The sequence below is a fragment of the Habropoda laboriosa genome, unplaced genomic scaffold (assembly GCF_001263275.1).
Source record: "Habropoda laboriosa isolate 0110345459 unplaced genomic scaffold, ASM126327v1 scaffold22, whole genome shotgun sequence".
Taxonomy (NCBI): Eukaryota; Metazoa; Arthropoda; class Insecta; order Hymenoptera; family Apidae; genus Habropoda; species Habropoda laboriosa.
In genome coordinates this window covers 5,045,202-5,065,496 of record NW_017100261.1, presented here as the reverse complement: position 1 = coordinate 5,065,496, position 20,295 = coordinate 5,045,202, and the positions used below count along the sequence as shown (strand labels likewise).

General features: G+C 34.5%; 1 protein-coding gene across 2 annotated transcripts in view; it reads right to left on the bottom strand.

Annotated features, from left to right (window-relative positions):
- The window catches only part of LOC108572674 (calexcitin-2), a 75,851-nt gene that overhangs the window by 2,813 nt on the left and 52,743 nt on the right, over positions 1 to 20,295 (bottom strand). The window contains exons 1-4 of one of the 2 annotated variants that reach the window (XM_017934941.1): positions 7,707 to 7,774; positions 6,762 to 6,828; positions 293 to 345; positions 55 to 174 (exon numbers count right to left, since the gene is read on the bottom strand). In XM_017934941.1, coding sequence (XP_017790430.1) covers positions 55 to 174; positions 293 to 345; positions 6,762 to 6,819 — 231 coding nt within the window. In that variant the 5' untranslated portion in view covers positions 6,820 to 6,828; positions 7,707 to 7,774. Of the gene's footprint in view, positions 1 to 54; positions 175 to 292; positions 346 to 6,761; positions 6,829 to 7,706; positions 7,775 to 20,295 lie in introns of those variants that run through there. The other variant, XM_017934942.1, reaches the window with a different exon arrangement.

The following is a 20,295-nucleotide window of genomic DNA, read 5'->3' as shown; positions in this document are numbered from 1 at the left end:
GCAGAGACTCGATCTCAATTTATTCAGTTCAAATAAATTTCAACAAAGTATTACCTGACCGTCTTGATCTGTATCAGCTCCTTGCCTCAAATTATCCCACATTTTGAGCAAAGTATCTCTTATACTTTGAGCTTTGGGATTATCAGCAGCCCAGCCTCTGTTTTCATTGATTCGCTAAAATAAAATGAAAAAGGATCGTATAATTATATTTACCTAGAATACACAAGTTGTTGCAGAAATATCAACATTAATCTCAATATAATTAAATATTATTAGTTCAACGAATGCTTACTTGTATAGCAAGGTCCAAATCCTTCTTATCAATTGCTCCACTTTGATTGAAATCTAGAAACGTGAACAAAAACACATGAGTCCAGGTTTTAATAAACTCCACTTGCCTCGAAATATTCATTTTCTATCACATATCTGCGTATATCGAATTTTCTTTCATATCACTCACGTAAGGAAATTAAATTTACAAAATTGTTAATCTGACAATAAATAGAAAAACATTTATCAACAATTTTTCAAAAGCATCTTAAAATTTGTCTTCAAACTGTGTTAAAATTACTTTCCACGTATGTTATTAGTATTTGTTGCAATCAGGAACAGCGATGAAGATGTTTTTAATTAATTGCATTAATAAGATATTAAAGAACATCCAGAAAATTATCAAATTTTTAATTTGCACTCCAGATCGTATATCAAAGTGTTACGTCGTAAAGAACCACCCTTCCCTCCCCCTTTCCATCGAGAAACCTCAGTGGACTTCATTAATCTTTAATCATTGAAAAACTCAAAGCTCGTCAGGGATGAAGGGAATTAGAGAAGTGATAATCACCGATTTTCATGAAATTTCGTTCCCCAGTAGATCTGAAAAAAATATTCCACACTAATTTTTTTTCTATCGGCCATCGTCCACATTGAGGAGGTATTAAACATCGAATATCTCGAAAATTATTAGATATACAGTAGTAGGTAGTGTAAATTGACAAAATTTATACTCTTCAACGACAAACATTGAAAAGTGCAAAATGATGTATTGTTTACTTTTCAAATTCGTTGCTGAAACATATTCGCGACCTAAATAGTAGAATAAAAAATAAATAACAATTTCGTCACGAAAGGGTTAAATAATATATGAATTTTTTAATCTATCAATTTTCGCGCAAATTTGCTTCGCAAAAAATTACCCAGCGAAAACATAAAACACCAGACAAACCATAATTTTTATTTCACCGTGACATTACGATCCTCGAGCGCGCGAGATAGCTGTATAGATTTCCCGGGAAACGTGAGCAGGCAGAAAGGTAGGAATAGGTGAGAAAGAAGCAGTAGGTGAACATTGGCACGGTACCAAAGGAAAGAGCGTAGATAAAGAGTGTTCGTAACGTCTAACATTATGTCACGATGATGTCACAGGCGTCATTGCATTATATTCACGGTAGCCACGTTAACATTAATACCCGCCGTTTCAGGTAGCAACCTAGCCTCGTCAGCTTATCATTCTGTACAGCGTCGATGATGGAAACAAAACCTTCTGCGCTTCATTGGAAAGCTTTCACAGGGGAAAAGGGGCTCGATCACGTAGGCAAAACACGTGACAAGGAATCGATGTAATGAAATATGGGCGTGTGTCAGGTGTGGGTAGCTAGAAGGGGTGGTATTTTGGCCTGTATCCAGCTAGAGTTGTGTGCAAGATTTCACGACGGACCTGTGGAAAGGACGGCCTCTCGTCGATCGTACCATTCATCGTTCACGGCAAGGTCGTCGTCGTCGTCGTCGTTTGAATCGGACGTCATTAGTTTTCGTAAAGTCGACCCAATTTCGTGGCTCGTGGCCTGACTTTTCTATCCCTTTTCAGGTGTTGCCTTACTATCCTTAGATCCCTCAGGGATCCACCAGCTTCCCGTTTATTAATTCTGATTTTACCGAGCGAGTCCTTTCTTTTCCGGTGCTCTCCTCCTGCTGTTACTTATCTACTGTTTCTCTTTGCCCCAGTTTTTCTTTCGTTTTTTCTGTTTTTTTCCATTTTTACGTTCTCTTCCTATTCTTTTCTTTATTATTTTCACCCGTCCGCCGTGCTAAACAGCAATTACCATTCAGCGACGTGGATTTTTACAATTCCGCTGTTATGGGGAATTCTTTTATCGAGGTTAGGATGACATAATTTGGGGATCGGAAGGTTTGGAGTGTATCGGCTTCCAGGATTCGGTGAATTATGGAAATTTATAATTGAGTGTGAAGAGAGTGGAGAGCTGAATTTTTTAAATTGACTTCACCTCGGAGTTAAATTTAACTGCTTTTTTTAAGTAACTGTTGGCCCACTTTTTACTTGTGAAATATTTCTTGAAATATCAATTTTATGGTTAAAACGAAATGCTGTATTCTGGTCACATCAGGGATCAAATTAAACTTTTTCCAATCTTTATTTAACGGTTTTTATTGAATTTTATACTGAATACGATTTAGTTTTGATTGAAAGTATTATACACGTCGATCTCGAAATTATGTGTTAATATTACATTGTTTAGCCTCGTCAGCTTATCATTCTGTACAGCGTCGATGATGGAAACAAAACCTTCTGCGCTTCATTGGAAAGCTTTCACAGGGGAAAAGGGGCTCGATCACGTAGGCAAAACACGTGACAAGGAATCGATGTAATGAAATATGGGCGTGTGTCAGGTGTGGGTAGCTAGAAGGGGTGGTATTTTGGCCTGTATCCAGCTAGAGTTGTGTGCAAGATTTCACGACGGACCTGTGGAAAGGACGGCCTCTCGTCGATCGTACCATTCATCGTTCACGGCAAGGTCGTCGTCGTCGTCGTCGTTTGAATCGGACGTCATTAGTTTTCGTAAAGTCGACCCAATTTCGTGGCTCGTGGCCTGACTTTTCTATCCCTTTTCAGGTGTTGCCTTACTATCCTTAGATCCCTCAGGGATCCACCAGCTTCCCGTTTATTAATTCTGATTTTACCGAGCGAGTCCTTTCTTTTCCGGTGCTCTCCTCCTGCTGTTACTTATCTACTGTTTCTCTTTGCCCCAGTTTTTCTTTCGTTTTTTCTGTTTTTTTCCATTTTTACGTTCTCTTCCTATTCTTTTCTTTATTATTTTCACCCGTCCGCCGTGCTAAACAGCAATTACCATTCAGCGACGTGGATTTTTACAATTCCGCTGTTATGGGGAATTCTTTTATCGAGGTTAGGATGACATAATTTGGGGATCGGAAGGTTTGGAGTGTATCGGCTTCCAGGATTCGGTGAATTATGGAAATTTATAATTGAGTGTGAAGAGAGTGGAGAGCTGAATTTTTTAAATTGACTTCACCTCGGAGTTAAATTTAACTGCTTTTTTTAAGTAACTGTTGGCCCACTTTTTACTTGTGAAATATTTCTTGAAATATTAATTTTATGGTTAAAACGAAATGCTGTATTCTGGTCACATCAGGGATCAAATTAAACTTTTTCCAATCTTTATTTAACGGTTTTTATTGAATTTTATACTGAATACGATTTAATTTTGATTGAAAGTATTATACACGTCGATCTCGAAATTATGTGTTAATATTACATTGTTTGGATGAAGTAGAAATTGCTGGATAAAGGAAAGCAGCTTGCTCCTTCAAATTATACTTGTCACTCTCGATATCTCATTTGAAATTGGAACTAGCGTAACTGAAGTGAACTGTAATGTTCAAAACGAAATAATTTTTCAAGTTAATGCGGAATGGCAGATTTTACGAGAACTGCTAAATTTCATCGATAAATTTCAAAATTTCACGTTGCAATTTTCATTTTTACAACCAAGTTTCACTTCCGATTTTAATTAATACTTGTCAGTACTTCCAATTTCACTTTAAACTCCGTCTAATTTATAAATTTTGAAAGAAATATCTCTGTTAATTCGAAACTATTATATTTTACTAATTACTTTCTTTGACACATAATTATCTTTTCACAAAAGCTTCATTGAATTGATATAACATTCCACTTTGGAAAATTCGTATTAATCTGAAGAAAACAATCGAACTTTACCGTAGAACAAACCGTTATCGTGAAATATACAATCACCTCCAAATATTTTCGCTTATAAACAATCTGTCAGTGCGACCTTAAATTATATTTAAAAAGAAAAAACTTAATTGAATTATATCAGAAATATCGTTCTTTCAAATCTCATTACTATTCTTCCAATAAATTATTTTAGGCTTGCTCCCAAGTATCTTACACACGCGAAAACAACAGTATATCTATATAGTTTTATCCGAGAGAGAGGGATCGCATAAATCGTATAAAAAATTTATATTTGAAAGACAATCTAGATCCATGAAAAATCGCTGAAATGTCAATCTATACGACCAAACTTCTAGATTGCACGCGAAGATTCGCGATTCACCGTAGAACGTTCTCAGCATCTCTGGGTCATGGTGAAATACCGTATCGACGGCGAAGAGCAGCCCTGTTAGGATATGTTTAGCAGCCGATCGACGGTCAAAGAAGGGAAGAAAGTAAGGGGCTAATGAGGTCCGCGAAGCGTGTACACGCCTGTGACCTCCACGCTCTACACGAGCAACCTCGCCACATAGCGGCGAACACTGTGCTAACGCAGTTCTTGATGCGCACGTGTTCACACGTACTCGACTCTATTCGCAAGTTTTGTTCGTTAATTGCGCGCAATATTTACGCCAGCCTGTTACTCACACCCGCGATAATTTCACTCGCGCAACAAGCAACCGTGTACTTTTCAAACTGCACGCTGCAAGGCGTTCTATGCATGCATGTATGTATATACGGGGTGTTGAAACGAAAAGGATCGAAGACTTCGAGGGCGTGTAGTATTCGTCGAGAGGGGTAAAGAATGATTAATCAATGATTGGACCCTCTATTTTAACACCCTGTACAACCAAAATAGCCGTGCGCCTCTTTCTCAGAAATATACAGGGTGTGGTCGAAAGTGTAGTACAAAAGGACGGGAGGTGATTCTTTGCGCAAAACTGAATAAAAAATGTAGAGTGAAATTTTTCCATACGAAGCTTAGTTTTCGAGATAATCGGGTTTGAATATCCTTCGGGTACGGTTTACACGAAAGCGACAGTTCGCTCGTATCTTCGAACTCGATTTTCTCCGAAACTAAGCGTCGGAGGAAAAAATGTTATTGTACGTTTGTTGTTTACTTTTGCACGAGGAATCGTTTCACGGCCGTTTGTACACCGCTTTCAACAACACTCTGTATTGAACCGCGGCCAAGTTGCATGAATGATTGCCTGGATGCACAGCCGCATAAACGGATCCGTTGCTCTAGGCACTTTGAAGATACGCGTACACGAGCGAACGTGTAATTTCAATGCGGCAAGACAGCCCCCTTAACCGAGTCCATTGTTTATCTGATCCTGCTCATACCATAAATAGGTGTCCTGGCTGACTCACTTTTGCTCAACCACGCCAACAGCGTAGGTGCCATAGAGAGGCCGAACAAAACGCCCCTATATAACCTCGATTCCGTTTTCAGCCTCCGAAAATACCCTCCGGAGGATCTCGTTCACCTTATCCCCCTACTGCTTCCTTTAGACACTATTTCATTTCGTTGGAAAGAGCGTGGTTGCTTTCGGCCGCGATAGCCCCAAGAGGGTCCACAAGTGGAGAAAGATTGCGGGGCAGCCGCCTTGATTCGAGTAAGAGCGACGGTAAATGTGTTGGGATCGCTCGGAGGACAATCAGTTCTGTTATTTCGTTACCAGGCGACTGACAACACTTTTCTTGAGGGGAAAATACTGGCTAACTGGCGATGAGGACTTGCTCTGTATCGGTCTCGTGGATCATATCCGAGGAAGTTCGTTTACTCGATTAGACCGTGGAATTTTCTTCAGGCAATTACGGACTGCTGAGGGATATTACAGTTTACGCGAAATCGGATTACTTAGAATCTTTTTCACGGTCACATTGGCAATTGAGAAGGAAATGTTTCACACGTGTGAACAATTTGACGAACGGATTTTTTGGTGTTGGTGTATTCGATTGAAGCTGATGCTTGATAAATTTGTTACAGTGCCTGTGAAACGTGTCTTACTTAGCTGCAGGACATTTTGGAGGCAGAAGTTTCACTGAACTGACTGTATTATTAAGTAAGTCTTACAAATATCTACGTATACACGTCTTAGATATGTAAATTCTTATTTGAATCCCTCTTTGAAGTATCTGTATCAAGAATATACATACTTAAGTCTGCTATATCTCAATTCGTATGGATGCTTCTAGAAATTGTCGGGTGCAATCATTTTCTAGGCATAGTTTAGTAATTCTGTACAAGTGATTTTACAAGGATAAAATATTTCTAATTTTATCAATAGTTGTTTCACTGTTATAGCTTTCCTTGCGAGAACATTGTGATATTAAGACTTCGGTATCGAAATTATGTTGTTTTATTGACATTTAGTTTCAATAAAAAATTGACCGTAAGAAAATGGGAAAAGCTTGAACGAAGTTTTATTCTTGTGACATAACGTTGCAAAAAATTCGCTATATAATTAACTTACGTACAATGTGACAAAGTTTAATACGATCAGAGTCAAGTAACATTAATGTCACGCAGATATGTGTCGGAACACATAGAAAATTCAACGTTCGAACTCATTTACTGCACAATTGTTAAACCTGTCAAATCCCGCACAAATTGAAATTTTCAAAGCTTCGTTGAAAATTTAAAAAATTTCAAACTTTCTTTTCCACGACGAAACGTTATGACACTGTAAAGTTGTTCACTCACCGAAGAAAGTGTTGAAAACGTAGAGTAACTTCTTCTTACGGAACTCTGACAGTGGCATCTTGTCAATCTGTAACAGAAAGAACGAAGAGGGTTGCTAAATGTGCCTGTACGTTCGTGTGTGCCATGTTAATACTCATTCTCCGATCGAATGGCGATCAGGGTCGATTGTCTCGAGCGGCCGACCCTTATTTTATCTCGTCAGTAAAAAGTAATCGCAGCTTGCTTTTATCGAGCTGCTTTGTACATCACCTCGATATTTACAAGGCCGTTCTGAAGACACAAAGTCGGCTTAATTCAGGTAGATCGACAGGTGTTCAATTTTAAATGACCACTTTTTCCCTCGACATCTAGATAAGAATTAAAAACTCGCGAATTTTGTATTTCTGACTAGTTTTCCATTCGCCGATAAACTTTTAAATATGCAGCTTTTGCCAGGCTTGAAATAAGATTCTCGTCGGCAGTTTTTATTTATAATTTTAGGATAATTCTTGTTTATATTCATTACTCTGTGTCGTTAAATATTACTGAAATATTTCTAGGCAACGTGACCAGAGTATGCTGTTATTAATAGCAGTATTGGTAAGTGATAGCAATTGGGGAATTATAGTGCTCCAGAGACCGCGTATTTATAATAATAATTAATCGAAGAATTTAAGTACATTCTTGTAACGAGCTTTATTACTATAATTTTTGTTTCAATTTCTGTCAAATTTAATTTCGTTAAAAGTGAGCATGATTGATACAACTTTTCTTTCAAATTGTATCAAATTTCATTTCGTTCTAAAAATTGAGCGTTATTACTGTAACTTTTATTTCGAATTCTGTCAAATTTAATTTCGTTAAAAGTGAAAGAAAAAATTTGACGATATAAAATCGTTTCTTCACCTATTTCAAGCAGAATACAAGAACGCCTGGAATTCTTATCTTATGGAACATGATCCTTACATTTGCTTTGACGAAGAAGTTTCAAAAACCTGAGAATGCTTCCTTTTGTCTTACGTCGAAACGACTGAAGTATGGATGAGGTAGAACTCTTTATATAATAAGATTTAAAAGCCTTTGCTTATCGAAGATAACGTGTGTTTAATGTTGTTTGAGTGTTTAATGACGCACATTTCGCTGTAAATTCGCAATAATACGGTAGATGTAATTTAAGATATCTACAAACATCAAAAATCTGTTATTACTGGGAATGTGACGTAAATAATATTCAAGTGATTCATCCTGTTACGTAGAAACGGCGAGATGATCGACGGAAATGAACTCTCTAGCATCAGTTCAGTCAAGAAAGGAATAAATTCATTTTTTTTAATAATTGAGAATCACGTGTAGATACAGTACAAGAAGTGTCCAAAATTCGCGTTCGATGGTTCAGTCAAAAGTCGAAGAATTAGAGCTCTTACTACTAGGGTATCCGATTACTCGGAGTACTCGTTGTAATCCGAATTCCGGTTCGAGAATCGGATATGAGTATGAGTACTCGAGTATCCGGATTTGCATTTGAGTACTCGAGTATTCGAAATTGAATCTGAGTACTCGAGTATCCGAAATAGAATTTGAGTCCTCGAGTATCCGGACATGAATCCGGGAACTCGAGTATTCGAACTTGAATCTGAGTACTCGAATATCCGGACTTTCATCTGAATACTCGAGTATCCAAACTTAAATCTGAGTACTCGAGTATTCGAACTTGAATCTGAGTACTCGAGTATTCGAACTTGAATCCGAGTATTGGAGTATCCGAACTTGAACGGTACTCTACAAAAGTGGCTCTAACACCGTCTATTTTGTATAAAAAAAATATTTTTGTATATTTGGACAATTATGTATTACAGGCTTTGTGACTAAGTTCCCGCACATTTCCTTATATTCGCAGAAAAAATTCACAAAGATACCTATGATTCTCGAGCGGTCAAGGTGGCCTAACACCTTAACCCTTTGACTTACGATTATTTTACCGACTATCTGTACAAGCCTTATGTTCATACACTCTATATATATACACACTTGTTAATTCTTAATTTCAGAAATTAAAATGAAAGTTAAAATTAAAATTCATTTTTCTGACACGAGTGTGACAAAATCATTGTAAGACAAAGGGTTAAAAGATCTCGTAGGTTCACGTAATGCCTGTCGGTGAGACTAATTCATTGGAAAGCTCTGGGATGCGTGCCTACGCTGTTACAGTTTCATTTAGTTCCAGGACTGTTACGTTAGGAAATCCTAAAGTTAGCTGGATTTCGCTGGAGTTCCTTGCAATGTCAGTAGCATGTAATATTAAGATACAATACGGGGACTGATCAGTGCGGTTTCGTTACGCTGATCGATCGGATTCCTACTCAGAGCATGAGTTAGTATTCAGACATCTCTTTTTGCATATGATCCATCTTCTCTATAATTATATATAGTATAATTGATCGTCAAATTTTAACTCAGATATCTCGAATTCGTTTAAAAAAAAAATACACTTCTTTTTCTTTATTACCTTTATTATTTATTTTACCATTTTCTGTAAAATTACGTATGGTATAATTGATCCTCGAATTTCAGCTCGGATATCTCGAATTCATTAAGAAAAAGAAAAATGAAGAAGCAATAATCAATGAATTTAACTTCGTATCGATGTTGTAACCTGTTACACAACAACTTCCATATTTAGCTCTAGCCAGAAAGATCGAGCAACGATCTTTGCTCAAAATATAGTACAATTAATCTTCATCTGATCTACAATAAATAAGAGAAATAATAACACGCAATCTCCACTGATAAGAATCGATTGGAGGGAGCTACTTTCAAAGAAAGCTATTGCCAACATTGTAATCGTTCAGAGTATCATTAAGCGTCAAGGTGAGTGTTGACGTCAATCTTCAGAGTGGTTAATGTTGCACGGTAATCATTTCATTTCTCGATTCAGTCAGTCAACGAGGCGAAACTCGTATGAAAAATATTCACATGCGTCAACCTTTCTCACGTAATCTCTTGTTGTTTACCAATTTTCCAATCGACTCCAAGGATCGATACAGGATGCTGTGTGTCTTCTCGTTCGGTCGTCGATGCATTATCGTCTAATTTGTTTAAGTAAGTCAAGTTGGTGAACTTTGTCGGACCTAAGCAACCAGTAAGAATGTCTTTCGATGGTACAAGTAGTTTAATAGCATACAACTTCTGCTCGTAAAGTTAGCTGTTCGTTGGCAAACAACGCGTTTTGACCATAAATTCAATTATTTGAAATTTTCAGATAGTTCGATCTATTTTGTCAGCATTTTTCTGGATCAGTCGGAATTGCAATCGTACAAGTAGCTTAATGGTAACTTCTGCTCACATTATTGGTCATCTAAGTGTTTACTTTTGATTTTTTCATTGCAACGCATTGTAACGTGTAATTAGAAACTTATATTGAAACTTGTTGGTAATACACTTATATTGAATAAGAGAAAAATTGGTTTCAGGTTTTTCTCATTTATACTTATTTTAAGAGCAAAGTACGTATATATAAATTCCTTTAGGTTTCGTTAAAAGGGGTAAGTGAACAGTAATGCTTCGTACGCAATAAATGAAAATTAAATGAAAATGCTACTGGACATAACACAATTCGAAGCAATTTTAACAAATTATAGCTCACAATTTTCCATTAGTTTCACAAGGTACAATCTGCTAGAATTGAATGCAAAACCGAGTCGTAAAAGAGCATTTGATCAAAAACACTTCCTGCGACAACCTGTTATTTTATATCGTTCCACCGGTCCAGTCTAGTCAATAATATATAAATTCGCGGTCAGATAAAATTTCGAAATAATAGCGCGATAAAATAACCTTGGAAAACTCGGTAACTACGTGAAATGAAGTTTTTACTGTAGCGAGGGAGAGAGAGAGAAAAAAAGAGAATCTTTTAACGGTTATCGCGAACCGATAAAAGCTTTCAGCGCAGACCATCGGCAGGAATGAAGCGCGAGATAAAAAATAAAATAATAATAAATCGATAAATTATTGTGCTCGAAATTCGGCAGTGTCTGTCGAGATAACGTGTAGTCGGACAATATAGCGCCGCAGCACAAAGATCTCGAGTAAGCTCTAAGTCTATTGTTTCTGCTAACACTGAACAACCTCGATTCACTCGCCATGGAAAATACACGTGAGACGCGACTCCTGCGTTGCAGCTTCGTTATCTTCTCCTGCCAATATATCAAACTGCCAATACGCTAAATGTCGTCTAGATTTGATGAGATACACGTGAACGCTCGATAAAAACGTTCGCAAAGAGTGTCGCGAAGCGTGCTATAAATTGGATACTGCATGAAATTGATTTTAGAATTGTTTCCTTTTGCTCCCTCGTATTTTTCTCGTCTTGTTAGCCGGATTAGAACTTCCAATGAAATATTTCCAAGTGAAGTGAACGAAATTTGACGTTAGAATGAAAATTCGTGGGATTTTTTCAGAGATAATAATTAGAGTTCCGTAGGATGCCAAAATTATTTTGCTTAAATTAGTTATTAGTTAAAATTAGTTAAGCTATTTAATGAAGTATAATGATGATTATAGGGTGTGGTCGAAAGTATAGTAAAAATTGGCGGGAGATGATTCCCCGTGCAAAAATAAACAATAAATGTGGAATATTCTTCATGCAAAAGTAAATAAAAAATGTAGAATACAATTTTTTCATACGAGGCTTAGTTTTCGAGAAAATCGGGTTTGAATATAGGAGGAATGTCGCTTTCGTGTGAACACACCCAAAGGAATTTCAAACCCGATTTTCTCAAAAACTAAGCCTCGTATGAAAAAATTGTATTCTACATTTTTTATTTACTTTTGCATGAAGAATATAAACTGGTGTGATTGATTTCGATATAACCTTAAATATCTATTTTTGGAAAGAAAGATTGTATAAATATTCACGCATGTTCGTGATGGTATTAATAAATGTCTAGAATGCGATAATAAACTTGGCTCTTAAAGTTGAATTGCAGAAGCATTTCGTTGATGAACTTTGTTTCACTGAACGCTGTTTCATTGCCACATGCAAAATGCATTCACGTTGTACATGTTAAAGTAGGAAAAGACTTCTGCTTTATAGAGTTACAGTCTGATAAATTTAATTAGATTTTATAACGATAATATTCTTCGAGCTAAAATTGTTGCAAATTACAGAATTTTTAAATATAGAATACGTTCTCTTTAATTGTTTTATAAAGAACTTGGAAATTTTCAAGGTAATAATTTATCCTAATTGAAAAATTCGAAAAGGTACGTAGACAGAAATTTTCTTGCATCTCCGAGAATATTTTTCCACCAAAGTTTACAATTTACATTGGGTAAATGACAAGATACGTATGTGTAGTTTAGTATAACAGCCTGAAGTTCATAATCGTTGACATGTTCTCCTTCGAATCTACATCAAGTATCGTTTAACTGTGTCGCAACACTCGTGAAAGTCGCATTGACGCACGAACTTCCCCACGACTATATTTACGCACAGCTATTCCAAACTTTGGAAACTTTCTTTATGGCGATCCTATCAATTTCACCGTAACGTAACATGTTTCTGTGAATTTTATTTCGAAACCTCAAGAGCATCCTAAGATTTCAATTGTTTCTCAACATAAATAGTAAAAAGAAAATTATATTTTAACATTTAGTCTTGCATATTTGGTACGAAAAAGAATCTTATGATAATAATCGCAATCAAAATTCTGTCGAGGAAACTTTCTTGCTACTTTATCTATTTACAAGAAATTTCGATAAATAGAATATGATCGTTCTAAATATTCTAATTATTAATTAGATTTTCGTAGTAATTTAAGAAAAGTTGATTGATATTAATAATCGTCAAAATAATTATACGACAGAATTGAAATAAAACACCGAAAGTGATAGCTAAGTGATTCCCAACTTCTTTATTATAATTAATATTGCAAGCTTCTTTGTGATTTGACTCAAGTGATTTTTTTCAATTGTTTTTTTAATGTATGTAGGTGGATAATCTTTAATTTCACTTAAATTTTTTTCAAGTTTGCATAGGTGGAGAATATTTAATTTTTGTTAAATTAAAAAAAAAATTAGTGCAGGTAGATAACAATTAATCTTTCAAATGAAAGTTCATAATTGAAAATCTTGTTTTTTTAACAATTTTTATTTCTCAAATTAGTAACATATTGTAATTTTATATTAGCCTTTATATACTTTTACATTTCTATGAATAACTTATTTTCCTCTTTTGCACTTATGTTGTTCTCCAAATTCACTAAAAAAAAAAAAGAAAAAAAGAAATATTGATTTGCAGGAACTGACGGAACAAAATTCTGTTTCAACTTAACTTCACGATTTATTCTTCAAATTTCCAGATTAAAATATATCTCGGAGATGTAGTGAAAGTAATCCCACCTTAATTATGGCTCGAGTTAGCAGAAACTCGCAATTGCGAGATACGAGTTTGCCTTATTATTAATTTCCGTGTTACTTCGTATGAAAATAAACTTGCCGCTCTGTTATTTTGAATGAAAACAACCGACAGATTTATCGTATAGTGCAGCTGTATGTGTCATTAAAGAGTAGAATTGATTTATGCGTTAATTCTACAACTTGGCAACGGGAATGAGCTGAACTGTAGAACGAGAGGGTATTTAAAGCTTTGAATTGTAAAATATGAGTCTAATTAAAGGTAAATCGAATACGTTTCCATAAGTTCTAGTATAATTCTGTCTTTGTAAAATCACTTTGGACGTTTTAATTCTGTTGTGCAATTATTTTGAGAATTATTGATATCGATTAGTCCCTTAAAGTTATTAGAAAAGTTGGTTTAAAAAATTTGGTAAAAAATGCTTAATATAAACTTTAGAACAATTATATCTAATTTACCTAAACTACTAGGTAGAATAATTCATAATATTTAGAAATTATTATTCTTGCACATCTTTGTTTTTTTAAAGAAATTAATCGAACGAGGAGTTATTATTTATTCATTAGTAGACTAATTATTTTTATATTACAAGCAATATTATTTTGTTAAAATTATTATAGGAAACTGTTTCACTAACTCGTTCAAAAATTATATCAAATTATTCATTGAAGTTTATTTACATATTATTTAGAAATTTGAAGAGAAGAGATGCGTGATTTTATTTAAAAGACAATGTTAGAATTTAACGATGGTGTTATGTTACTCACATTTTCGCATGTAAAGTGCACCCTTTGAAATAGAATAATTTTGACCAAGGATCATCACGTGGGAAGATTAAAGTGAAACACTCTGTTTTATACAGCTTTTGCTTTGAATATTGCAAGGGAGAGAAAAAGAGTAGAAAATGCAGAATGAGAAATATACTCCAAATATTCCACTTTCACTCGTCAGATTTCACCCTTTTTTTTAAATATTTTCATACACGGTAAACTTCTGTAAACAATATCTGTGTAATTAAAGTTTAACATCACTTAGTGTAATTTGAGCGAATAGAACTGTAGAATGTAAATATTTGATCGCTAACTAAACCCTATTATTCGAAGTAATTTATTTTACAGATATAGTTTATTATCTTGTGGAATATTGATGTTTAAGGATTAAACCGAATGTATCTTAAAATTCATGGTAAATGTTCTATTTCTTATTTTTTAATTTACATTATTTTTTCAAACAGGAGTATGAGAAGTCGTTTCTCTCGATTATTTGCTATTCATATTTCTTCAATTTCTTGTGTTTTATTAATTCCAAGAAATCTTTTATTTCGTTCTCAAACGAGGGAGTTGATTCGAGGCAATGATAACTTTTCTCGATTCTTTATGATGCGACATTAACTTTATAATTACTGGAAGTTTATGCCTGTATAATCACATCGGCTTTCAAATCAAATTTTTATAAGCTTTCCAATTTCGTCGCTGACGCTTTTTTTTTTAGACTTTCTTGAAGATCGCTTCAACTTTTAAAGAGAAATATCGGTTGTGAATTAACATATTCGAGAAGTATGTACATCGACGAAGATGCAAAAAATATGAGAAAATTGCTTGTGAAAAAGGGGGAATCAATTTTCTTCAATTTCCAATCTACTTTTCCAACATGTGCTTTATTAAAGTAACTTTACGTTTCTTATCGAGGTACTTTGTATTCTTAATTTCTTTTAAAAACCACCGAGTTTCTATGGCGATGCCAGAAAAATCGCGAAAGATCATCAAGAATAATAGAAATTATTTCAACGTTCGATCTATTTTTCACTCTTTTTAAATGAAACATTGATCGTACCCAAAAGTCACAAACAATTCATTCCTGCACTCAAATTGAGCGACTCAATGCCTTTTTCTGTGTGAATCTTAATTACTATATTAATATAATAATTCCAATAATTTCGACATAACTTATTTAAAAAAGAAAACAGGAATAGTGACCTAATTATGTGTTACACAAGTAACCTGTACTTCGACATATGCTCCTCCGTCCGCAAAGGATTAAAGTCACCTCAAAAAAAGGGAAAAAAGTTTTCTAGCACCTTGTACCATGTTCGAAAGTTTACGTAAATTTTTCATTGAAAAAGACGCGGTACACTGTGTGCACCGGCCTACCTTTTTTAATTATAATGCCAGACAAAGAGCTGATATCTGTTTTTATGACGTCCCATTATTATAAAACAATGTGAAGAAACGGTAGCACCGGTGGTCTCCAATGGGAGAACAGCGAACACAGTTACTATCGCGGCGGCCACTTTTTTTTCATTGCACAGTGCTTACGAATTTAAATCGCATTGTTTAATGACGGTCGTAAACATAAACAGCCCTTAATCTGGCCACAAGTAACTTTCCCGTATTGTTTCCTTTAGGTTACTTTTAAGCTGTGTAATTATCGCGCGGAGATTACTCTTCAGTTTATGCCGAACGCCTCTCTTACTCGAAATGAAGCTTTTTGTTATTAACGGCGACCAATGTGCTTCAGTTCTTGTATGGTTTTTGTCGTTTTTTGTTTCCTTTAGCAAAATTAACAAAATTATAACAAATAAAAATAAAAATTATAGCAAATTAACAAAATTATCTGGCGATAATTCAACCCTTTAACTACAGAATTATTTCTATTTATTTACTCCTATTTCCATTAAAAAGAATCCTAATTTCTTTTGTAACATTATAACCCTTTGTACTCCAAGCATTTTTCGATAAGATTAGATAGCAATTTCAGTATACTTTTGCAGTGAAACTTTTGAAAATATAAAGATTTGTTAAGAAAAAAAGGATTTTTAATAGTTAAGTTGCATTACTTTAGTAATGTTAAAAAAATTTGAATTTTACATTTCCAAGTCGCCATAACAGCGCCTTTGGAGTGCAAAGGGTTAAACATACTGTTTTTACAAAATATCACAGAGAACCTTAAGAAGCAAATATTTATCGTTAAATAAAATAGCTGTATTAAATTCATTTTTACAATACAATTTAAAGGGTTAAATCGAATAACAGTTTCTGCACGAATATAGCGGGTGTCCTAATACTTAAAAAGGGAAGTGTACATGCGAAACATTGTATAATACTTACAAAGTGACTAAACACACATTTTAACATGCAAGAATGTGAGTTTACAATATTACTATTAAAAAGCCTGAATATAAACCTTCAATTTGATTATCGCGAGCTTTTAACGTTTTTAATTACAACGTTGTTTCAACGAACGAACGGTAACCGACGAATAGAGGCGTCCACCGTTACTAAATTTTACGCTTCTCTTTTATAATAACGAACATCTTTAATTTTCGTCACTGTATCCAGGTAAAATTTCAAAAAAAGTACCGCTAAAGCTCTTTCAAAGAGTTCATTAAAAACGGTATTCCATTACCGAAAAAATGCCTGAACTTAAAAGGTAAAAATAGAAAAAAGAACAGCTGAAATTTTGTTACAATTTAAATGTAACTAATAAAATCTTTAAAAATTTCTTCAACAAGCGGACGAATTAACAATTTGGCTTGTCGTTTCGAAAACCGTACGCTTCTTTTTATAGAAATGTCTTCGTGTCGTCTGAACAGTTGAAACAAATTTGGCACATGATTTTAAAGGGCACGTACGACGAACAAACTGAACGAAATTGTATAAAACATGTTTGTGAAAGATAGGAATCTATGGCATCGTAAGCGTTATAATATTCGCATGTCGACAATATTTCCTCTCACCTGTTTGCATCTCCTGCATTTTATCTGCAGAAATATCGAATTTCTGAATCGTACCTAAGGGAAATATAAAGCGATTTGAAAGGAGGTTCGAGAATTTATGTTGACTGTTGTAGTACTGTAAAAATGTTGATAGGTTAAGATTATAAGTACATTTTTACACTTTGTCGCTTGGCAAGAAAATGCTGTAACGTTTGGGTGAAAAAGGGTACGTTTTAGAATTTTACAGAAGAAAATTTAAACGACTAATTTTTATCTCTGCTAGGAATTATCATATTAATATTACTGTATTGTTACTACTATTTCAATAACATATATGATACATTGTTGTATACTAATTTTGACAGAAGTAAACGTTAGAAATTAAAATCTTATATTATTATCTGAATAGAAAATTTTTTCTCTGATCTTAATTGTTATATTCAAAGTTACATTAATATTACTCGATTAGTTTGTCAGAAGGCACTTTATGACGTTTCGTATACCATAATATATGGGTATAGTTTGAAAATCAGGATGCTTAAATTCGATGTAACATGTTTGGGACATGTTCGCGGAGCTGGAGAATCAGTTAAGAGAACTGTCGACAGACAGTTTTCAAAATGGACACAATTCTGTGTCACCAAGATGTTAAAGTTCTGTTGAAGTGGAACCTGTCACGTAGTACGTGTGTGCACATTTAACTTTTGCTCTGGTTTCCAGCGAGTACACTATCTGTCTGTTACATTTATCATAGGTGGTTTAAAGATCTACGCATATTACATTAACAAATATTAAATAAATCTGTTCCATGAGTGTTGAATACTGAAAAACAAAGTATAATTAAAAGAAATTGTTTCAGTGAGAAATACTTAAATTAATTCTACTTGCACAATTTTCTTTAACAGGTATTTATCAGAATAATTAAAATTACTCTGGTTCCCTTTCAAATCACCCATAAAAAAAAATTCATTGAAAAAATTTTTACATATATATTTTATATAATTTTTAAAAATTTCTCAATTCAAGTACACCGATAATCCTTAATTAACGCTAATCTTTGGAATAGCTACAAAATTTATTAACCGAAAATGCCCTGAATTGTTCAAAGAAATGCCAGATAAACGATATCGGTGACTAGTTAAAAATATAGCTGCGTGAACCCTTTCGCTAGATCACTTTGTGTAAACCGACGAATCTCGTGACGATATATGTAAACACAATTTCTCTGCGTCTCGTAACGCGGTTTGCATATCTAAGGAAATAAAATCTCACCGATCAAAACGTATAACACGATTCGCAAGGTGTGCCTTGCCTCATAGTACGTACACGGGTATGTATCGGGTAAAGAAAATGTGATATATGCAGTGGGAGAGGAAGCAGGTCGAAGAACACTATGAATCACGTGTACCCAGAGTACCACGGAGTGGAGAAAACACTAATGCGTGTGCCTTGTAGCGTCAATCAAAATGAACTTGAGTGGGCTGTGTGATGTTGTGGAGATAAAAGTGAATTTCATGCAGCATCCGAATTTTTTTCTTACTTTGTTCTTACTTCGTTGAGACAAATTGTCAAATTGAAGATAATGTAACGTTGGTGATTTTAGAGGTAGATATTGGTATTTAAGGATTTGAGTAGAATGATGAGTTAGAGGCAGAAATGATTGAATAACAGTAGTTCGCTGATTTTGTTGATTATGTGCTTTTCGAGTTGGTAACAAGACAGAAATTATAAAATTTTGTAATTTGCATCGAAAAAATGTGGTAAAGAAGTTTTGTAAATTGTAGAAAGAAAAACGTAATAAAGAAATTTTGTGATTTGTATGAAAATATATAGAGAAGTTAAAGTTAGATAAATTAGAAGCAATTTAAAATTAATGAAATAAAGTTAATTGAAAGTTTGACAATTATTTAATTCAATATTTCCCTCTAACATACTTGTTTCATTCCATCGCCTCAATAAACGATACTAAGACAGCCTATTGTTGGAGAAAAATTCTTCAGAGATAAAAGAAAATTGTACCATCGTATTAGTTTATCTAAAACATATTGGAACACGTTTCCTCACTTATTTATCAATCCTGTCTAACAAAGCACCTGTAACGCATGATTTGTTTCACGAGACGCTTTCGGTGTTTAATTAAAATCGTATTCAATTCGGCGTGGAACGCATCGCTGTTATTGTCAGAATGATCGCATTGTCTCGTCTGTTTCCTCGCGTGGAAAATGTGAAGAAATATGCGAAATGGTTAAAATTTTGGGTAAAATTTTTCTTACATTGCGTCTTTAAAAAACAAGAAATAAATTGTTGAAAAATTTCAATAAATTCCAAATTGACATTATTACATTTTTACCGTAAACATACGTCATAATTTTAATTTATTGACAAGGAAAATTTGGCAACCCAAAAATGCAAAAAAATTTGAGAAACTTTGCAGGAAGGTAGTTCAAGTGACTCTAATTACGAAACCATTTTCTATTTCGGCGATGAAACGATCTTAGGGGGAAAACATCCCCTGAAAAAAAATGGTGCATACAAATTAGAAGTTTGCCAATTTCCTTTAAATTCAAATTCTACTCTCAGTTTGTCTAATAATTTCCATTTAGCTCGTTGAAAATTTGTCAGTTACCTCTAGCTTAAAATTATGCATTGATATTCAGTACCTGATCAAATTTTTCAAGCATTATATTTGCACTTTTCCATTACGGTAACAAAAACTTCGATAATTTCATAATCTGCGGTGGTTTTACGATAGATTTTTAATACTTGCGAATATTTAACATTCTCAAACTAATCGTTTCTCCAAAAAAAAAAAAATGAACTGAACTATTACAGTTTCAATATCTCCGATGGTAAACAGTTTAAACAATTTGAACACTCGCTGCGAACTTTTTGGTTCCGTTTAAATGAAAATCGCGCTACGGTGTCCTAATACAACGAATGTTTGTTTAAGCGAAACAATAGCTATTACAGTTTCAATTTTCCCAACGATAATCGCTGTGCAAGCAATCGAGCAGTGCGTTTTCCGCTAAATTTTCACAGAATTACATTTCCAGTAGTGTTTGGCACGCGGCGGGGCAGGCTTTCGCGATCGTCCCTTCTCTCTTCCATGGACAAATGAAAAATTACAAACGCAAAAGCCTCTTATCCCTTGGTTAAACCTCACAAAGGGACGAAAGTGCAAATGAAATTGCGCCTCTAACAGACAATCAGAAATACAGGGAAACCTTGTCCATTTACCATTCCCCTCGTCTCCCCTATTCCCTGATTATTCCAATTTTTTTTTTACCCCCGGCAGAAGCTTATTTTCTTGGAAGGAAGAGAAACGTTGTCGTTAATAAAATAGTTCGCTTATTCGTCCCGCTTGTTTTCATCTGCAAACGGTTATCTTATAAACCGGAAAAGCCGGAGGAAAACGGCGAGACGAT